The sequence below is a fragment of the Colias eurytheme genome, chromosome 18 (genome assembly GCF_061535395.1).
Source record: "Colias eurytheme isolate Ceu_HAF_F1 chromosome 18, ilColEury1 Martin Lab GWU primary, whole genome shotgun sequence".
NCBI lineage: Eukaryota > Metazoa > Arthropoda > Insecta > Lepidoptera > Pieridae > Colias > Colias eurytheme.
The window spans coordinates 4,187,823-4,208,120 of record NC_142997.1 but is presented as its reverse complement, the minus strand read 5'-3'; the positions used below and the strand labels follow the sequence as shown (position 1 = coordinate 4,208,120).

Here is a 20,298-nt window from a genome sequence, read left to right as displayed (position 1 = left end):
TTAGATTTAGCTTACTAACTACTTACTAAAGTAGCGCAGGGACGCTGGCCTCCTACATTAAAAAAAAATTAATAAAATAAAGGAAGTTTTAGTTTTAAGCTACTATAAAAATATGTTAAATGTACTATTTGATTTTATTCATCTTAATTCGTTTGTTATAGGGGTTTCTGAAAGCACAGTACGCAGGATAGTAGAGGAAGGGAGTAGAAATGAAGGCAAATTTGTGTGAGGTGATGAGAGCAGTGAAGATGACTCAGATGGCTGTTATAGTGCTGAAGAACCAAATGATGATACTGAAGATGCCCCGTACCCTCTTGCCAGTACTTCGAAACAGAGTGATGATCAGTCCTTTGAAGGAGTAGAATATTTAGATTTTGATGAATTATATTAATGTACAAAATTTATCTACAAAATAAATAAAAATATGTAGTTTTCAAATCGCCTTGTTTTTTTCTACCCGACGGACTCAGAAAGAGGGTAATGTGTTTGAGCTGCATGTATGCTTGTTTGTTTGTATGTTTGATTCTATGTGCGCCTCTGCAGTCTAAACACTTGACCGATTTTTATAAAATAACTAATTCCAAATACATTTAAGTAAAATTTTACCTTGGTAGGTCAATTAAAATACTAATGTATTTTTGTCTTAAATTTACACTATTGCTACAATGAAACAATTATAACGGTTTAAATCGCGGTATTTATTTTAGATTATATTATATAGATTTTTGGATTTTTATTCTATAGTATCAAGATCGCTTGCGTCGCAGTATCAGTGTTGCTATATGAGCGACGGTGGCGCCCTCATTTATTTTCATCTCTTTTGTGTCGCACTGTACTCTGTTTATTTTAATACAAAATGGTAATGTCAAGTTGACGGCTGTCATTCGTTTCTGATTAGAATTCACAATTGACAATTGACATTTCGATAATCAGTAATCGTCTGTCATTTGTTAAAGTGCACGGATTTTTGTGATGGTGTGATTTTGAATTATCGATAATTATTTAATTTTCAAATAGATATGATCTGAAAGAAAATAATATCGGGACTTTCCTTATTGAAAGTATTATGCCACGTGCTTGTTTAAGTAACTAATGCACAGTATTATTTATACATTATAACACAGTATCCAGAAAGCTCTTCAACAGTGGTTAATGAATATTCTACAATAAAAAATAAAAATAGTTGTAAATAATCTTGTTAAAATGCGGGAGAAAGCAGATTTTACGGATATACTTGTACCTCGAAATACGCATTTCGGAATAATCAAATTCATGACCCGGCATTGGAACCCTAAAAAGACGCTGAAACTTAATAAGGATTATTCACCCCAAGATATAAAGAATCTAGTGTGTAAATCGGTCTACTTGGATTCATATTTAGAAGCGGTATGTATAGAATATCATTAAGTATTTTAACAGCAATCTGTAACACAATGGGACGAACTACATTATATTAAAATGATCATTCTTAAGTCCTCACTGTGATCTTTATTTAAACTCACTGTGTAACCAGCAATGATTTTCAATCTTAAAAGTTATTAATTAGTAAATACATACTATATCTAAAATATAAATTTTTAAACCCAATAGGAGAGTGTTAGAAGCGGCACTCCAAAAGAGCTATTAAGAAAAGAAGTTTTAAAATATTTAGATGAAATAGCCATGGATAAGAAGATGCATGTGATCCGATGGATGGGCGTGTTCTTCCTTAAAGTTTCGTTTATGATGAAAATTGGCATATTCGTGAATGAACCAGCCATTTTAAAGGTTTGTGCATGCTTTTAATATTTTCTTACTTAGTTATGAAAATAGTTCATCAAACTTTTATGTACATAAAAACAAAATATTAACTAATGATTTAAAATAAGTGGGTAAATAATGATATAATTCTTGGTTTTAGCTGAAAGATAGTATGGGTGAGAACCCAGTACTATTTCTTCCCACACATAGAAGCTATGCAGATTTTTGTGTCTTGACATACCTTTGCTACCACTATGATATAGAGCTTCCTGCCGTAGCAGCAGGAATGGGTAAATATGTTTTTATAGTCTAATAATCTTCTTATTTACTGCTTTTCTTCTTATTTAAGTGAACTTATACATATAATTTAAGATTAACGGAAGTGGTATTTTCATCATGAAGCTGAAATTCAGAATAATGTAGAATAATGTTGCCACTATAACAACAAATAAATAAATCGAGGTTGAGCAACGGTTGGTGCGGTCATAAGTTAGATGGGTCAGAATTTTTTTTGCAGTTGCCCATAAGCTTATGTATCCAAATTGTTCCTAATCATGTCATCCTATTAAAAAGTTTTAAAAAGGAAAGGAATTCGTGAAAAAGTGCGCACGTAATAACCACAAATTTGTTTCCTCAAATTTTTCTATGGTAGTGTATTTTTTGCAAGGTTTTGAAAAATATTTTATGTTATCTTTAAAAAAAGGTGACAACACTGTGTAGGAGACTGCTGTAAGCAATAACACCATAAATTTATTTCACAAAATTCTCTATTTTGGTCAGGTCATGGTTTTATAGTGAAGTTTATTAGGTAATCAGATATTTTGTGAGGTCATTAACTGTATAAAGTTCACAATATTTTCGTTAAAACTAAAAAGTTATAAACATAACTTTATTATCTCACAAATCATTCTGAACTAAAGGTCTTCATTTTAATTTGGTGTCTCTGTGTCACTAAATAATTACGATAAAATGATATTACCTACGTTGATGACATCGCATAATAATTAAATAGGAAACGTTGCGATAACATATCTGATTTATCATATTTTTGTACGATAGGCGCTGATTTCGAATATTCGTATATTTAAAGTTCACATCACCGATAGTACAACATTGTGACGACAAAACGACACAACTCCTTTTTAATTATTATGTCTATCTGCCTACTTTTAAATTAACATAATTATTTTATTTTATAATTAATAATATAACAATAGTTACATAGGTAGACCATGAACAAAATACATAGTATAGTAAAGATCCGGGTCTCGGCCGTAAATAACAAAGAAAAAATAATTTGGAAAATCCAAAAGTGCACGCCTCATAATTTTTTTTTAATAAATATTTATTAATTATTATTTTTGTTTATTTAATAACAATTAAACCACATCGAATCAGACCCTGAAAAATGAAAGGGTTCTATTCCTGAGCATACTCAAGCGTAAGAGAAAAAAAAGACTCGATTAGTAAAGTATTTCGGTCGCTATCGTGTTAACAAGAAAAAGGATCCGCACATACAGACACACGGACGTCCAAGACAGAACTTTTTTAAACTGTTTTTTAACTAGTTTAAATAACAAAAATGACATCAAAAATATCATGAACGTTAAAAATAGTGTTTTTTCTTAATATGTGTGTGTATGTATTATCTTACAAGTGCAATGTATGATACATAAAGACATTTTAAGTTTGAAAAATCAGATGTTTTGCGCGAAGTGACAGTAGTACCCACCTCAACGCTTCGCTTATGAGGCGTGCAAAAATAGAAGCAGTCCCACATAAAAGCATAAAATATCTTAATGATTGTAAAAATGTTACAAAGTACGGAAGACCTGGGTGAAAAAGCGCCGGCGGAAAAACTTGTTAGATAATTCTTATACGGTACATTTACGTTCAACTTACAAGGTTATAGAATGAATATTCTGTATACATATTGTATGAGATAATTATTTCATTAATTGAAGGTTATTCTAGCAAAAAAGTCGAGCCGTATATTATGTATTAGATATTTTAATTGCCTATTTTTTTATCGTTTAAGGTTATGCAAAAGTTTGCAATATCGGTAATTTTTTTTCCTAATATTGCACAGTTGTATTTAAAAATAGGATAAGACATAAAATGACATTTTTTTAACCCGTGAATCACTCGTAGATTTCTAGTCGATGGCCATACTGGTCGGCGCGCCGGCCGCGGCGTCGCTGTAGTTTCACAACATAGCTATTACATTTTCGCAGCATAGCTTCATAGCACATCTCTAGAGGAAAAACACCCTAATACAGCACAGCTAGTATCTTAAGTAGTATACAAAATACACTTCTAAGTCACCAATTGCTCGTAGATTTCTACTCAATGGCCATAGTGGGTCAGATGATGCGCGAAACGGGCGCGTTCTACATGCGCCGCACGCTGGTGGGCGCGCCGCTGTACGCGGCCGCGTTGCGTCACTACGTGCGCACCGTCGTCGCGCACTACGGGGCGCCCGTCGAGTTCTTTCTAGAAGGCACTAGAAGCAGGAGCAATAAGTGTCTCCCGCCTAAGTATGGTGAGAAATTTTTGTTTGTGTAATTAAAAAGAAGCGTCTGTGCCGAGCAAACGTTTATTCCCCATTTTTTAAAAACATAAGAAGCTCTTTCATCTATTTAAGAGCTTGTTTTTTGTGCCTGGAAATAAAAAGATACGTGAGAAAAAGACTTTTGAAAGCCTTTAATTTCTTCTCCAAAACAATTTTAGAACGATTATAGTTACGGTAGACTGAATGCAACATGTCTGCTACAAATTATTACAACGTAGTTTATTTTTATTCATGTTTTTTGCCCATTGTTTTTTCAAATTGTTTTAAATTATGTCTATTAACCAGGTATGTTGGCTATGAGCCTGATGCCGTACTTTGCCCGGGAGGTGGACGACATTACAATAGTACCGGTTAATATCAGCTATGACCGTATCATGGAACAGACTTTGTTCGCCTACGAGCATCTTGGTGTACCTAAACCGAAGGAAACTACAGGGGTGAGATTTCTAATCATTTTATGAATCATAATTTTAGCCTAAAAACTAAACCGTCTTAAAATTGTCAGACCTAGACCAAATACTAATGGGTAGCTTTCAATAAAAAAATCATCAAAATCGGTCGAAAGTTCTGAGTCACAGAGATCACAAAAAAAGTCGAATACAGTAGCCTTTTTATATTTCGTTAGAAAATATTTTTCTGTGAGATTTATTGTTTGTCCTGATATTTCTACATTCAACAATCCGTCTTTGCGTGATATGGGTGTGCCCTAGATAATATTAGTTGAATGGATGTTTAGTTCCAATCTTTGGTTTAATATTGTAATCATGTTTGATTGCATTCGCGTACAAGTGTTATTGTTTGTATATTCAATAATTGCTTATGTTATTGTTTATTCACAGCTCTAAGCTCTTAGCTTTGTGTTACAAAGTAAATAAACTATGAATGTATGCATGCTATTATTTATTTTAGTTTGCCATGCGATGCTCAAGCAAGCGATAAGAGGGCTTATAAAATTAAATAAACATAGTGATTGGAACTTACTCACTAACTCTTTGTGTTTTATGATATTACAGGTTATTGATTTTTCAAAGGTTACAGCTAAATGTTTTTTTTTTTTTAAATAATATATTCATCATTAGAAGTTCTTTTCTATAGCATATTACCCTTTGTATTTTTTTTCTATACTTATTTAGATTTTATATGGTATAAATTATAATATAAACGTGGTATGTTCGTTATATTTATTCCTTATCACTACATAGTATAAAACAAAGTCGCATTCTCTGTCCCTATTTCCCTATGTCCCTATGTCCCTATGTCCCTTTGTACGCTTAGATCTTTGAAACTACGCAACGGATTTTGATGCGGTTTTTTTAATAGATAGAGTGATTCAAGAGGAAGGTTTATATGTATAATAACATCCATTAAATAGTGGAGAAGTACTGTTATTTTTGAGGTTTCTAATGTGATGTCGTAAATAATTACATTTCTTCCGCTTACATTGCAAACGCAGGCTGAACCCTACGAGTTTTATCAAAATAATGTACTAAGTATTATACACATTGAAAAGGTCTACAGAAAAGTCCGCGATGGCATATGTCTATCTCTTATGGATAACCCACAATAACTTTTTTTTGTCATTTACTTTTTACGACAAATAATGGCTAATTTTCGAAGCGATTTTAACCAATACAGCATTAATCCTTAACCAATTAAATACCTTGAATACATTGTTCATTTAATATAGATCTATATGGCCCTTTACACCGTATGATTTAAGTGAATATTTTCGAAGATATTACAGATTTAAAAAAAATCAGATGTTTTGCGCGAAGTGACAGTAGTACCCACCTCAACGCTTCGCTTATGAGGCGTGCAATTGCGGGACGTAGCGTTTGCGGCGGTACCGGCCGGCCGGGCCGCTATGTTACATTGTATACAACGTTAAAAGTTTTTCTGTAGTGTATTTAGTATCAGCATTGCACCCGTGCGAAGCCGGGGCGGGTCGCTAGTACCATATAAAATTACCATATAAGATACAAATTAAATTACTTTATTTCTTTTCTAAGTTAAATTTATTTCCAACAGAGCATCAGAAACAATTTTGTTTTTATAAATACAAAATTTATTTCAGGGCTTATTGAAAGCATTGCGCAGGCTCAACGATCACTTCGGCAACATCTACATAAATTTTGGAACACCAATATCCCTCAAGCAATATATAGGTCACACTGGGCTTTCCCCCGAAAATCTAAAGCCCAGTGACTTACAGCAGTTGACTGACCAAGAAATGAAATTAGTTCAAAAAGTCGCCGACCACGTGGTCACCCTACAGCAAGAAAGCACAGTTGTTACAATTACCAACCTTATATCTATAGTGCTAATGCTCAGTTTGTATCAACGCAAAGTGATGGATATTGAAGAAGTGGTGTCGGAAGTTGATTGGTTGATCGAAGTCTTAAGGACTCTAGGGGCGATAGTATTTGAGAATGATGTTAAGAGTAGTATGGAGAGGGTCATGTTGGTCCACGGGACTATAATGAGGCTGGATAGAGAGAACAGGCTGAGATTGGTCTCCAGTGCATTGATGGATGTTAATCCTGATGTGCAGAAGAAAATGAAAGGTGAGATTCTATTTCTGTGTCATTAAAAAATGAAAATAAATTTATCAAAATTTTTATTGAATGAAAAATGTTGCTTTGATTAAAATCTATGTCTACAATTATACTATTTTAAAATTATACACATGATATGTTCAGAGTTTAAAGATCAACATCATACAATGTAAGAAACAATTATATTTACTTTATGAAAGTATGGCAAAGGTCAGATTGTTACGCCGTGTACACAGCTGTAGCATGTTAATGATATTTTATAATTTCTAATAGGGATGTAGGTATATTATTTTCGAAAGAAAAAAACCTAAATGCAATTTAACAATAGGTACTATCTTATTTCGGCGGTAAAATGTATGTACATAATATAAAAATATTATTTCATTAGTGTAAACATTTATTCTAAAACAAGTTTAGGAATTTGGTTACATTTTCAGGCCATAAACTAAAAGCGGAGACGATGGTGAACTCCGTGCCTATAATACAACTGCAGTTATACATAAACCCAGTGTTACACTATCTAGCGCCGCCCGCACTATTGTACCTTATAGTAAGGAGACGAAATGTTAACACACGTAAGTATGGGTTATTTTTATGTTATAAGATAACTATCATGTTGCTATAGTAATAAAAAAATATTTTTTTCAATGTCCATATAAATTATGTTTAACATGAGAGATCTTAACTACGTTTCTGATTTTTTTAATGTTATTATGCCATAATATCGTTCCATGTTTTTCGTTATTTTTCATAATTGTTGATTTGTAGATATTGCTACTGAGAAATGGAACCGTTTTTTGCTGTACCTAACATTTTTCTGATAAGTTTAAGTCATTTTAATTCATGATTTTTTTTCGTTCATATAGCTATAAAAAGTTTACCGTCATCATTTCTCATTTTTGTACGTTCTGTAAAAAATCACCGGTCTATTAAAAGTCACTAAATAAATTTTCTTGGGACGTTTTGAAATCGAATCAATACATGTTTGTCCATTCCTGAATAAAATGTTTAAAATTTTCAAATCCGAAAACCAAAAACTGCAATTTTTTTTTTCAGGTGAACTTTATGCTGACTACAGTCTTGTCCGGAAAATGCTAAGACACGAATTCTTTCATTTAGAAGAAAATGAGACCGCGGTAAGAAATATTTTTAATATTTTATAAATAGCAAATTAATATTCAGCATGCTAATTTTTATCATGAAACATGTATTATTTACGATTATTATATTGGTGTAAAATTAAGGTAAATTGTATTTTTTGCAGTCGTGTTTTTAATGGTTTTTGTAAATGTTTGAGTTTTTGCTTTGTATGTTTATTTTATGCTGTATTTTTTACTACAATACTTACGTTGTTTTGTTCATATAACATTTGTGTTTATGTTTATACGAACTGATATTATAAAGAGATATTATTTATCTATAAATTATAATGTATTATGTATTCTCATTGTAAAAAATCGATTGTAAAATGATAAAAATATCTTGTTCGATAAATAAATTAACGTAATACTGATAAATTGCATTTTTACATTAAGTAATACTAGAAATAAATTTACATATAATTGTATCATATTAAGTATAGTATGTATTAGAAATTGAATTTATATGTTGTTATTATTATTTATTGCTAGCGGTCCGCCCCGGCTTCGACCGTGGTACATATTTCGCAATAAAAGTTAGCCTATGTCCTTTCTCAGGGTCTAAAGATTGTCTGTGCCAAATTTCATCAAAATCGGTCCAGGAGTTTATGCGTGAAAACCTTACATACATACATAATTACAAACCTTTCCTCTGTATAATATTAGTATAGATAATTTCTGCTCAACAGACTTTCAACAGCGCGCTAGAGTACTGCGTGTCAAAACGCGTAGTATTTTTATCTGGCAATACAGTGACTTGCGGAGATAATGACAAGCTGCAGTATTTGCTGCAGTGCGCCATGTTGCCAGCTTTAACATCACTTTTAACTTGTATGGAGGTTATGGAAGAGGTATTTAAAATATTTTATGTACAGAACTGTTTTTTTTTTTCATTTTTATCTCATTCAATACGATTGACGTTTAATAAAGAACTAGAATCACAATCGCCTATTAAAAGGTTGTCAATAAACGTTTAAGCGGCGTTGTGTAAAACATTAATTGAAATTAACCCGATATCTTGTGGCAGTAACATTAAAACTACATCGGAAAACTCTGCCGATTGCATGCAATAGGCATAGTTTTGCTTAGGACCATTTTTAAAAAGAGTAGAAAACATTCGATCTGCACGAGGTGGGATTAGAACACGCGGATTTTTGTTGAATTTGATATTTTGCTTGTATGGCATTCAAAGGCTATATTTTTTATATTTTTAAAGAATAGAAAAAACGCGCCTTTGTCTCATGCCGGGGCTTCCGGTTATCGAATTATTCCTATTCCATAGAAAATTCTCAATTTACCATCTTCTCACCATTTATGCACAGTTAACAAACTTGACTCACAGTCACGCTCAAAAATTGGCCGAAGCAAAACAACTATACTACCTATATTCGGTCATTGAGTTACTATGTACTACGTACTAGAGAGGGCATCGCTACTACACTATTTTTAACACGAGTTAGAGCCAAGCGTCTCAAACATCGCTTATATCTATGACTCACTAGCCGCCCCATGCGCGCCCCGCACCGCCGCTATTGTCGCACAGATTTTGTTCGTGGTGTCCTCTCTATACGTAGTAATAATACCTCAATGTATTCGGTATTTATTTTCAAATAAAAGCAATATTTCCAGAAGCGTAGTTGCGAGCACTGGTCAGTACTGCGCAGTGTGCAGGCGGCAACAGAGCGCACACAGCGAGGCGGCGCGAGCCTCAGCCTCGACGCCGCGGCCAACGTGCTGCGGGGATTGTGCCTCGCACACGTGGTATATAAGGATACACGGTATGTTATTATTTTATAATATTAATGAATAAATGGATATAATTAATTATTTTCAATCACGTAAACAATGGCTTCTTAAGCGCTAAGCGTAACATATTATATTTTAATTTTCGCAAGAAGAGTCCCAAACAGCCATTTGAGCTATAAAACCGCCATACGGTCAAATAGATTGTATTCATAGTTTTTTTGATTTTTTTTTCTATTAGGTACTTATTTACTTAAATGCTTTTCTTGTGCTTTCGATTTTAAACGAAAGTCACATTAATATCTTTCCATGGTAACTATCAAAAATATTAAAACTTGTGTGATGTCATAATTTTTAATTTTTATGTATTCTCAATTTTATATTTCTGTTATTTTTCAGGGAAAAGGATGTAATATATGAGGTAGTACCTGACGTGATGCAGCAGTGTCGACAATTAGTGAGTTCGATACTGCCGAGCCTCGCTCTAGTGACCGATAATAACCCGGTTATAGTACAAAATACGCCTAAAGCGCGACTATAAGTATTGTGTTCAATAGAATTATGTATTTCTAGGGTAATAGCCAAAGAAAGACTCATTGTAAACAGTTGACGAAGACATTGTGATAGTACAGTGCCATCAAACAAATGAAATATACTTAATATACTAGCGCTCCGCCCCGGCTTCGCCCATGGTACATGTTTACGTTTTGTGTTCATGAGAACCATCCTCGTACTTTAAGAAATATTATAAATAAAGAATTAACGAAATCGATTCAGTCGCTCTCTAGTTATGCGCTTACCAACACATTTTGTGATTCATTTTTAATTTATAGATTTTGTAAATCAAAACCAGTTTCATCGATATTACCATAGTATTAAGTTGAAAATAGTGAGTCATTCGATTGTTTACTTGCGAACTTTACTTACATTTACATAATAGTGCATTTATATCAATAGAATAATCAATATCTCATTTGAATAACCCGTTGTTTGGAGTTTTATGAATTATGTATTGAATTTTATGTCTTGACAAAAATAAATTCTGTCTTCCTATAACTTTTTATCCTAATAATCTTATAAATTTACCGAATAGTTAAGAAAAATTAACAATAACTGCAGTTTTTCCTATAGTCAAGCAAATTACAATACTCTAATGCAGGGTGCATTCTATTATAGATTATTCAATGTTCATATAAAATATACCACGGCCAACTTTATCTAGTTCCATTGTATTATAAAAAGTATTTATAAAGACGTAGGTATAGAATTTTGTTTGTATATACGATATTATTTTTAACGCTTGCAATGTTTTAAATGAAAGAATTTTATGTTATGTATTGTTATTGTTGTAGTATGTGTAATTGTCATTTAGAGCGGCCGTACACGGGCGGCTCGAGCAGTTAACGGCTGAGCGACGTACACGGACTGCTCGAGCGGTCGGTCGTCGACTGCTCGAGAAGTCATGTGTACGGCAGTGAATGAAAGTCTATACTTCACCGCGCGGTCGCGGCTTCAAGCCGTCACTCTCAACTGCTTGAAGCAGTCCGTGTACGGCCGCTCCTCTGCATTTGTTTTACCAAGGGACAGGTTTTTTTATAGATTAATAATTGTGAGATTATCTGTATAGTATTTCTGCAATTGTCAGTATCCAATGTGAAATACCAGTATTTTTAAACAATTGAAATTATCTATGTCATATATGGTGATATATAGAATAATTCCCGCGCATTTTGCATTATTATATTTGTTGCCAGTATCCATTTAATGTAATTTTAAACATATTATTAAGCCGTAGGAGAATTATTGACTAAGCTGTGATAATTCAATTATTGTTTGTATTATTTTGTGTTGAATGCAATAAATAATATATTGAAAATGTATTTGTTTTATTGATTTCTACCTTGCTAATATCGGAAAAACCCGTGAACCTATATAATTACGTTTATTAAAAAAGAGCGTATGTGCCGAGCACACTTATCAGAAGTGAAACGTCTTTGGCAACATTTAAAGATACCAAAATCGTCGCCTAACATGACATGACGGTATTGCCACAGTTGACAGATATATAGGTGTATTGCCATGACGTGACCTTGAAATTTTACTCTCAACGCGCCTAAAAAAATTTCACTTCAAAAAATCGTACCAGAATCCCATGTACAAAAGCTGGCTTAAAATCGAGAGCTTCAACGCTCGCAGACCAATCCACGAAACGCACTTTGTCGTACTCTACGATCTCCGTAAATTTATGTGTGGAAAAAGACGACTTAATTGTAAGTAACGATCTGATAACACTTCACAAAAGTGGTTGAGAAAACATCGCTATGGCAGGTTCAGACTTCAGACGACTGCGTTCGAAGTGATATTCAACGAGCACAAGCATGTAAACATGTTGGCTGTGCATGCGCCCGAGTTTATTTGTTTGTACCTTAAGCGCACGGGCTGCTTGCCACGTCTCTGAACGAACGATTAACAAGTCCGCAGTCCGCACCAAATAGTAAATTGTACTGAAACAAAAAATATTCGTTGCGTGTGTTGTAGACGTAGGTGTTTGCATTGATTTTGATTGAGTTGGTTTGTTCGATTTAGTAACGGTTAAAAAATTTACTAACGGTACAAAAGCCACGCCTTCTCATCAAAATGACTGGTGTATTTTTTATGAAGTTGCAAGGATAAATTTATAATAATTATTGTCGAATCGTCATTTTCAACACCTAGCACGGATCATGTAAATATGGTTGGATATTAAAACATACAATATTGTAGAGCTGCGCTAGCACGTTCAGTTTTTCATGAACAGGTGAATCCTCTTTATTGATGAGTGGAGTAATTTAAAAACATAACTTTTCTAAAATAAGTTGTCATCGCTATCGATTCTAGTTAGCTTTCATACCAGAGTATATAGTAGAGCCATTTTAATAGGCAACATTTGACAGTTCAACAAAATTCAACAACGTAACCTAGTAACGACAACATAGAATAACATGATATTTCTTTTTGTTAGATCTGCACATTTGCTTAACTTTTTTCAATAACGATTACATATTTATAATAATAATGACCGATACAAGTAATTTTAAGATTTCATTTTACTGATGAACCATTCTAAACATAATAAACAATTTCTGAATTGAAGAACTGACGTCGCTACAATTTTGTGTCAATAAACCTTTTTTCTTTTCAAATACCAGATAGCCCAGTGAAATTAGGTAAAAAAAGGGGTCAACCTCGGAATGAAAGATAATAAGCTGGAAATTGGTAAAAACCTTTGTTTTGTTACCCTAAATATTGTCTCAAAAGTCACAAATGCTATCGTGTCCGCGTCTTAAGATATTGAAGGTCAAAGGTCACAAAAAACGATTTTTCGCGAATATCTCGGTTCCTATTGCTTAAATGATATTTTCACCTATTATGAAAGTTGGAGAGTATAAAATTCTCTACAACTTTTGTCTAAACTTTTTTTTTATACGATCAACCGTTTTTGCGGTAGAGCGCGAAGAGTGCGCAGCGTACAGTCATATATGAGCTAATGCAGGGTCAAGCGTGAGTTACGGTTATAATTAAAAAAATTATAATCAAAATTTCTCATCTTATCTTATATATAAAAATGAATCGCAAAATGTGTTGGTAAGCGCATAACTCGAGAACGGCTGAACTGATTTCGATAATTCTTTTTTTATTATATTCCTTGAAGTACTATTAAGCAATGCCCATTATTTCTGTACTTATTCTTAATTATTATATTTAATTATTCAACTATAGTATATTATTAATTCTGGATTATCTATTTTAGTTATATTTTAAAATAAAAAGACAGTAAGGAAATATATTTTAGATATATCTTTATTTTTCACTAGCGGGCCGCCCCGGCTTCGCCCGTGGTACATATTTCGCAATAAAAAGTAGCCTATGTCCTTTCTCGGGTATCAAAATATCTCCATACCAAATTTCATGTAAATTGGTTCAGTAGTTTAGGCGTGATTGAGTAACAGACAGACAGACAGAGTTACTTTCGCATTTATAATATTATGAGATTGATATGTTGACGGGCTGCTACACTTGTTGGTGGAAGTGTTGACAATTGTACAGGTTTATTTAGTTTTGTTAATTTGATGAATTGCGTGTAGCGGAAATAATCTAGGTTGTCCTCAGATTCTGGAGCATTATATAATGCCAAAAAGATGCGCACTCCATTTTAAAATAAAGTTTGTACGGGGCAGTTTTCTTGTTGAAATACTTCCACCAGTTTATCCAAATTGGTAATTTTCTCCAATGCTCTAGTAACAGTTTTTTTTCTTTTTTTAAATCGGCTATAAATAGAAATGATCATAGGGTAGGGACAAGTATTTCCAGTTATATAAGTATTTAAAAATTTACACGTTTTAAAGGAAACATATATAATGTCGTTTTATTTTAAAATATAACTAAAATAGATAATCCAGAATTAATAATATACTATAATTGAATAATTGCTTAATAATTATAATTTTTTTGTCAATAATTGACTTTATACAACGTACTGATAACCGTAACTCACGCTTGACCCTGCATTAGCTCATATAATCAAGGGCGGATCCAGCCTTAGTGCCAGGGGGGGGTCACATAGACGTGGGCAATTTTCAAAAGCTATATATTTTGGTAATTTAATTGATACGTAGATTTAAAAAAAATTGGTCAAGTGCGAGTCGGATTCGCGAACCAAGAGTTCCGTACAAACATTTTTATATGTTTTAATATTAAATTTATGCTCTTTGCAATTTTTCCTTAATCTGTGCTATAAGACGTAAGTTTCTATTAAATAAAGATTAAATATCAAGATTCTGTGTTCACGGGAAGTACCTACCCTCTAGGTTTTGATTCCTGGCAACACTTGCGAATGTTGATAAGCATGAAATGTATGTTTTAGCAATTCATCTGTGCTGACATTGCTTTTAACCAAATTTCAGAACTCTGTGTTTACGGGAAGTAGTACAATACTTATAGATTTTGATTCCCTTGCGATAATGTCGAAATTTGCGATAATTTACAGCATAAACTTCAGCATAACTTTAGTCTTCTATCTTTTGATTGCGTTGGCTTATAAGTTTGATTTTTTCACAGCTTTATTGAACCGTAGATTTGAGTATTCGGTATGAATTTCAGATTGATACCTCCACGCGTTCCTGAGAAAAAGGGTCTTGACAGGCAGACAAACTTGAAAAATATATAATTTTTTGCAATTATTCCTGTATCTGTACTATAAAATGTTGCTTTGTACCGAATTTCAAGATTCTGAGTTTACGGAAAGTACCCTGTAGGTTTTGAGTTTTGATTCCCTTGCGAATGTCGAAATTTGCGAAATTTTTCGGCATTTACGGCTGTATCTTCTGATTCGTTGACATAGAAGTTTGATTTTATTATAGCGTAAAGGTATTATAGACTTGAGTTTTTGGTATGAATATCAAGTTAATACATGTCAGTTAATACAGCGTTCATGAGTAACAGGGTTGGATATAATCTAAGGAAAAATTCATGCTCTTCGCAATTAGTAAACAAAGTCGTTGTCTCTGTGCTTATGTCCCTATGTATGACTAAATCTTTAAAACTACGCTACGAATTTCTATGCAGTTTTTTTTAAAGATAGAGTGATTCAAGGGGAATAGTATATAATTTATAAGGATTTAGAGAAAGCGGGCGAAGCCGCGGGTGGTAAGCTAGTCTGCGTTATAAGACGTTTGATTGTACTAAATTTCATGACTCTGTGTACTCGGGAACTACCCTGTAGGTTTTGATTTCTTAGGGAGTGTCAAATTTTGCGAAAAATTTCAGCATTTACAGCTGCATCTTTTGATTGCGTTGGCTAAAACGTTTGAATTTTTCACAGCATCAAGGGACCGTAGACCGTAGGATTTCGACATTAACAAGGGAATCAATACCTGCAGGGAGCACCCTGTCCCGTAAACACAGTCTTGAAATTGAGTAAAAAGTATCGTGTTATAGCACAGATGTAGTAATAACTGCAAAAACCCTAATAATTTAATTAAATTAAATGAAAATAATATACATGTATTTAATTGATATTCACATCAGAACTCACGTCTATAATAACTTAAATCTGTTATTTAATTCAAATTCTATGTCAACGCAATCTGAAGAAAAAGCAATTAGAGCCGCATATTCTGTAATTCGCAACTATACTTGCAAGGGAATCATCAATCAAAACCTACAAGGTACTTCCCGTGAACACAGTCTTGAAATTTGGTTAAAAGCAACGACTTAGAGCGAGCGCCCACGAGCAACATAGTTGCCCGGCAACTATTTTGTCTCTGTCGCTGTCTCCTCGCAAAGTTTTGAACGATGCGCTCACGAAAGCGACAGCAACGCAACTTTTTCTTTAAAATTTTCTGCATTTATCAACATGGTTTTCGAAGAGACGGTTGTGGTCTGTGCTCTTGTCCCGCATAGTTCCCATTCCCGTGGGATTTCCGGGATAAAACCTATCCTATGTGTTAATCCAAGTTATCCTCTATATGTGTGCTAAATTTCATTGTAATCGGTTCAGTAGTTTATGCGTGAAAACTGAAAAACCTTTTTATAATATTAGTATAGATATGTAATTGTAATTGAAAAAAGTTCAGTAAATGTGCAGTTCCAACAAAACGAAATAACATATTTTTTATGGCCTCGTTACTAGATTACGTTGCTGAATTTTGTTGAACTGTCAATGTTGCCTATTAAAATGGCTCTACTATAGACAGAAAAACTACTAATAATAACAATAACTTCATTAAAAACAATATTATTAATTATTATTAATTTATTACATAGGTTTGAAGTCGGTGCCAAGCACTAAGCACTTAGTAAAGCCCGTGCACCGACATCAAACCTTTGTAGTAAATAACACATCTAGGTAAATAATATGTAGTAATTAATAATATCAAATCTTTTTTATTTTTTACTTTTCCGTCTTTGAGGTCGGTTGTTTTTAACGAAGTTATTTTTATTTAATATTTTTTAGTGTATTTTTCAACACGAATCAAACGAGCCCAAACTCGATAAAGTTACTTGGTACATTTCAATTAAGTCATCGAGATCAGACAAAAATGCTCACAAAATAAAAACTACTGGGCTTATCCGAATAAAATTTATGGGACCAATTCCACACCATTCCGCATCAAACTAAAAAAGAATCACGTAAACCGGTTCAAAAACCTCCGAGTAATCGGTGTACATACATAAAAAAATATACCGGCAGAATTGATAACCTCCTCCTTTTTTTTGAAGTCGGTTAAAAACTACCGAGTACGAGAATAAATACGATGACACAAATACGTACTATCGCTACGCCGGTTACGCGGCAACTGGCCGGCGGCCGCCGACAGGCAACATTTTTGTCGCCGTGCGCGCACTTGCATTGAAACCAATAGATAGGGCGACAGTTGCGTCGCGGGCTTGTCTCCGAACCCGCGGACAAAAAAGTCTCCCGGGCGTTGCGTCGCTACGTACGCGCACTTTCATACTAGCCCATGGCTGGAGAGACAAAATAGTTGCGGAGACAAAATTGTTGCGGAGACAAAGTTGCTCGTGGGCGCTCGCTCTTAAGCACTTACAAGCACAGATAAAGAAAAAAATCCTTTAAACAAAATTGTAAAATACAACATAATGAAAAAATATGTTTGCTCGGAGTCCTCGGTGCGCGAGTCCGACGCGCATTTGGCCGATTTTTTGTTGTAATTTGACTGTATTTTCTATTGTTCATTTAAAAAAAAATTTGCTATTTTATGTCTTATCCACGAACTGGGATATTTCGATATTTGAGGTTTTGGTGAAAAGTGTAACAGCAAAAGTTGTAGAAAAAAAATTAATTACATACAACTTTACCATTACACTTTATTCCGCAGATATAGATTTTTTTAAAAATCGAAAAACCTGTTTTTTGTCCTTTAATTACGACCACAGGTCGACCCTAATAAACTTTTTCTATAATTTATGTTATATTCTCTTCCGTTACTGTTTGTAATTGATTTCATTGTTCTTTATTACTTTTATGTCTCAAAATTCAATAAAAACATCATGTTGAACAGTATTAATTTGTTAATATTAAATTAGTGGTCCACTTAGGTCGTGGACTTAGCCCAGGGGGGGGTCATGACCCCGTGACCCCCCCCCTGGATCCGCGCTTGCATATAATATGACTGTACGCTGCGCACTCTTCGCGCTCTACCTCAAAAACGGTTGATCGTATAAAAAAAAAGTTTAGAAAAAAGTTGTAGAGAATTTTATACTCTACAACTTTCATAATAGGTGAAAATATCATTTAAGCAATAGGAACCGAGATATTCGCGAAAAATCGTTTTTTGTGACCTTTGACCCTCAATATCTTAAGACGCGGACACGATAGCATTTGTGACTTTTGAGACAATATTTAGGGTACCAAAACAAAGGTTTTTACCAATTTCCAGCTTATTATCTTTCATTCCGAGGTGAAACCCCTAATATGACTGGGCTAAGAGATGTTACTCTAAAAATCGAGATCTGACATCTAGAATCGAATGCATTGATTACTTGTGAACAAAAATCATCATAAATTAATAAATTCGATTTACAAATGTTTCAAATCCGTATCGATTAATTCACTTTAATCGATGTTTTTAAGCAGGTTACCTCTCTTCGAAGATAAAATTGATAGACGTCAAATGTTGCCTATTAAATTGGCTCGACTATAGTAATATATATTGGAAATTTCATACACTAAAGGATGATTCACGCTACACATTGTCGCGACCGGGCTGTGCCCCGGCCGGCCGGGGCACGGTCAAGCGTTGTTGTATACTTTTGTATGAAATAATTCATGCCAATTATGGATATATGTAATTTCATTTTTCTTCCGGCTCCATGCACGGTGTAGCGTGAATTATGCTTTATTCAAACTTTTGTGAATACTGAATAGGCACAGAACAGTAAAAACATAACTGTTCTGTGTGAATAGGATATTAGCGAAAACGAGACTTGGTCATCGACTGTCAAAATATCGAATTCAAAAGTTCATTTTCATCCCTCCTCGTTTGATTCATTAATGTAACCACAGAACAATAAAAACAAATAGAAGTGCGATAATGTCATAATTAGTATGAAAACCAGTGTCGCCAAACCCACACATTTAAACCGATAGTTATACAGTACACTACAAGTAAACTATGCCTTTGATTGGACAGCTTAATTTGAGTAAAAACTGACTTAGGTTATAAATTCAGCATTTCAATATGTACCCTAACGCACCATGTTACGGTTTATTTTAGTATAACATCTCTAGGTATATTAGCTGTTTTGTTTCTCATTGCACAGAAATTCCAAATTCGAAAAACATTCAGCTACTCCTCAACAGAGGGCGTTAGTTTTCGATAGATATAACTTTGAACCTCAACACATAGAGATAAGGTTGAAATTTGTGTCACTCAACATTAATGACATTAACTTGATATTTATCTGATGCTATGCCCTGAGGGATGTCAGCCTTGTTATCGATATCGAGATATCGATAATTCACAAATAAATATTTTTTGTGTATTTTTTTTCTTTCTATTATACGAGTATAGTATAATGTGTCACATTTTGGAGTATGTTTATTACTACTAAGTACGTCTTTTTATATTATTATTATTAAATAAAAAACGGAATAGAATAGTATTAATCTATATTTACAAAATACAAACAGAAAATATGCATTATTTTAAATCTTGGAACTGCCGTAGGTTTGCTGTATCGATGGCCTTTGTTAGACTGCTTAGTGCTGTTCGGCATTCAGTTAACTCGTCACGTTGCATTTATCCATTTCTCTTTTAAATTAGCCTCTTTGGGAAATCTGTAAATAAATTGGACTAATGAAAGCTAAGGAAAAATAAAATAAAATTTAATATTTATAATGTTTGTCTTTTCTAAAGTATCGATACTGTCGATATGCGCCACAAGCATCACTAAAGCGACATTCGTTTGTTTATTGCAATAATATTCCAGAAATTCTTGTTTGCTGTTCAATCTATAATAGTACTAATTTCTTACGGATTAAGGTTCATTTTGACTAGATATTTGTATACAATTTTGACAAATTACAAGCGAAGATATAACATAAAATATTATATGTAAAATAAATAAAAATAAGACTTACCGATGGTATGAAATGCCTCCATTGCTGATATTATTTCGTCTGCTATCATTTTTGCACTCTTATACCGAACAACACGTCCTAATTAATGAATAAATACGGAAAAAAGGTTTGACAGCTGACAACCGACTCGAATATTTTTCTGCGCACAACTGAGAGCAAGTTAGGTGATCTTACCTTACAAGTGACACGTGGGCCACGCCCACATCACACTTCTATCTACTTTACTGTTCTGTGAATGTAACCTTGTCCATGGTGTTTCCGGTATAACATCAACGTGCTTTCTCAGGTCTCAAACTATCTTTGTACCAAATCTCATCCAAATTGGTTCAGTGGTTTAGGGAGTGTAGAAGAGAGTAACCTTCATTTTTTAATACTAATATAGGGGTGAATTAACGATACTTTCACAAA

General features: G+C 33.6%; 1 protein-coding gene and 1 long non-coding RNA gene across 2 annotated transcripts; one reads left to right on the top strand and one right to left on the bottom strand.

Annotated features, from left to right (window-relative positions):
• The first annotated feature begins 921 nt into the window (after positions 1–921).
• Positions 922–10,901, top strand: Gnpat (dihydroxyacetone phosphate acyltransferase). The gene is made up of 11 exons (XM_090112562.1): positions 922–1,386; positions 1,591–1,767; positions 1,901–2,030; positions 4,079–4,282; positions 4,598–4,749; positions 6,387–6,876; positions 7,305–7,442; positions 7,924–8,003; positions 8,696–8,857; positions 9,636–9,784; positions 10,149–10,901. Exons 1-11 carry the CDS (start codon positions 1,204–1,206, stop codon positions 10,288–10,290), a joined length of 2,007 nt encoding a protein of 668 aa, XP_089968688.1. The 5' UTR covers positions 922–1,203; the 3' UTR covers positions 10,291–10,901.
• Positions 10,902–19,402: 8,501 nt separating this feature from the next.
• LOC149900555 (uncharacterized) lies at positions 19,403–20,124 on the bottom strand. The gene is made up of 2 exons (XR_016457761.1): positions 19,891–20,124; positions 19,403–19,587 (listed from the first exon to the last, which is right to left on the bottom strand). It is a non-coding gene; the product is annotated as an uncharacterized LOC149900555 (long non-coding RNA).
• Between the last annotated feature and the right edge of the window lie 174 nt (positions 20,125–20,298).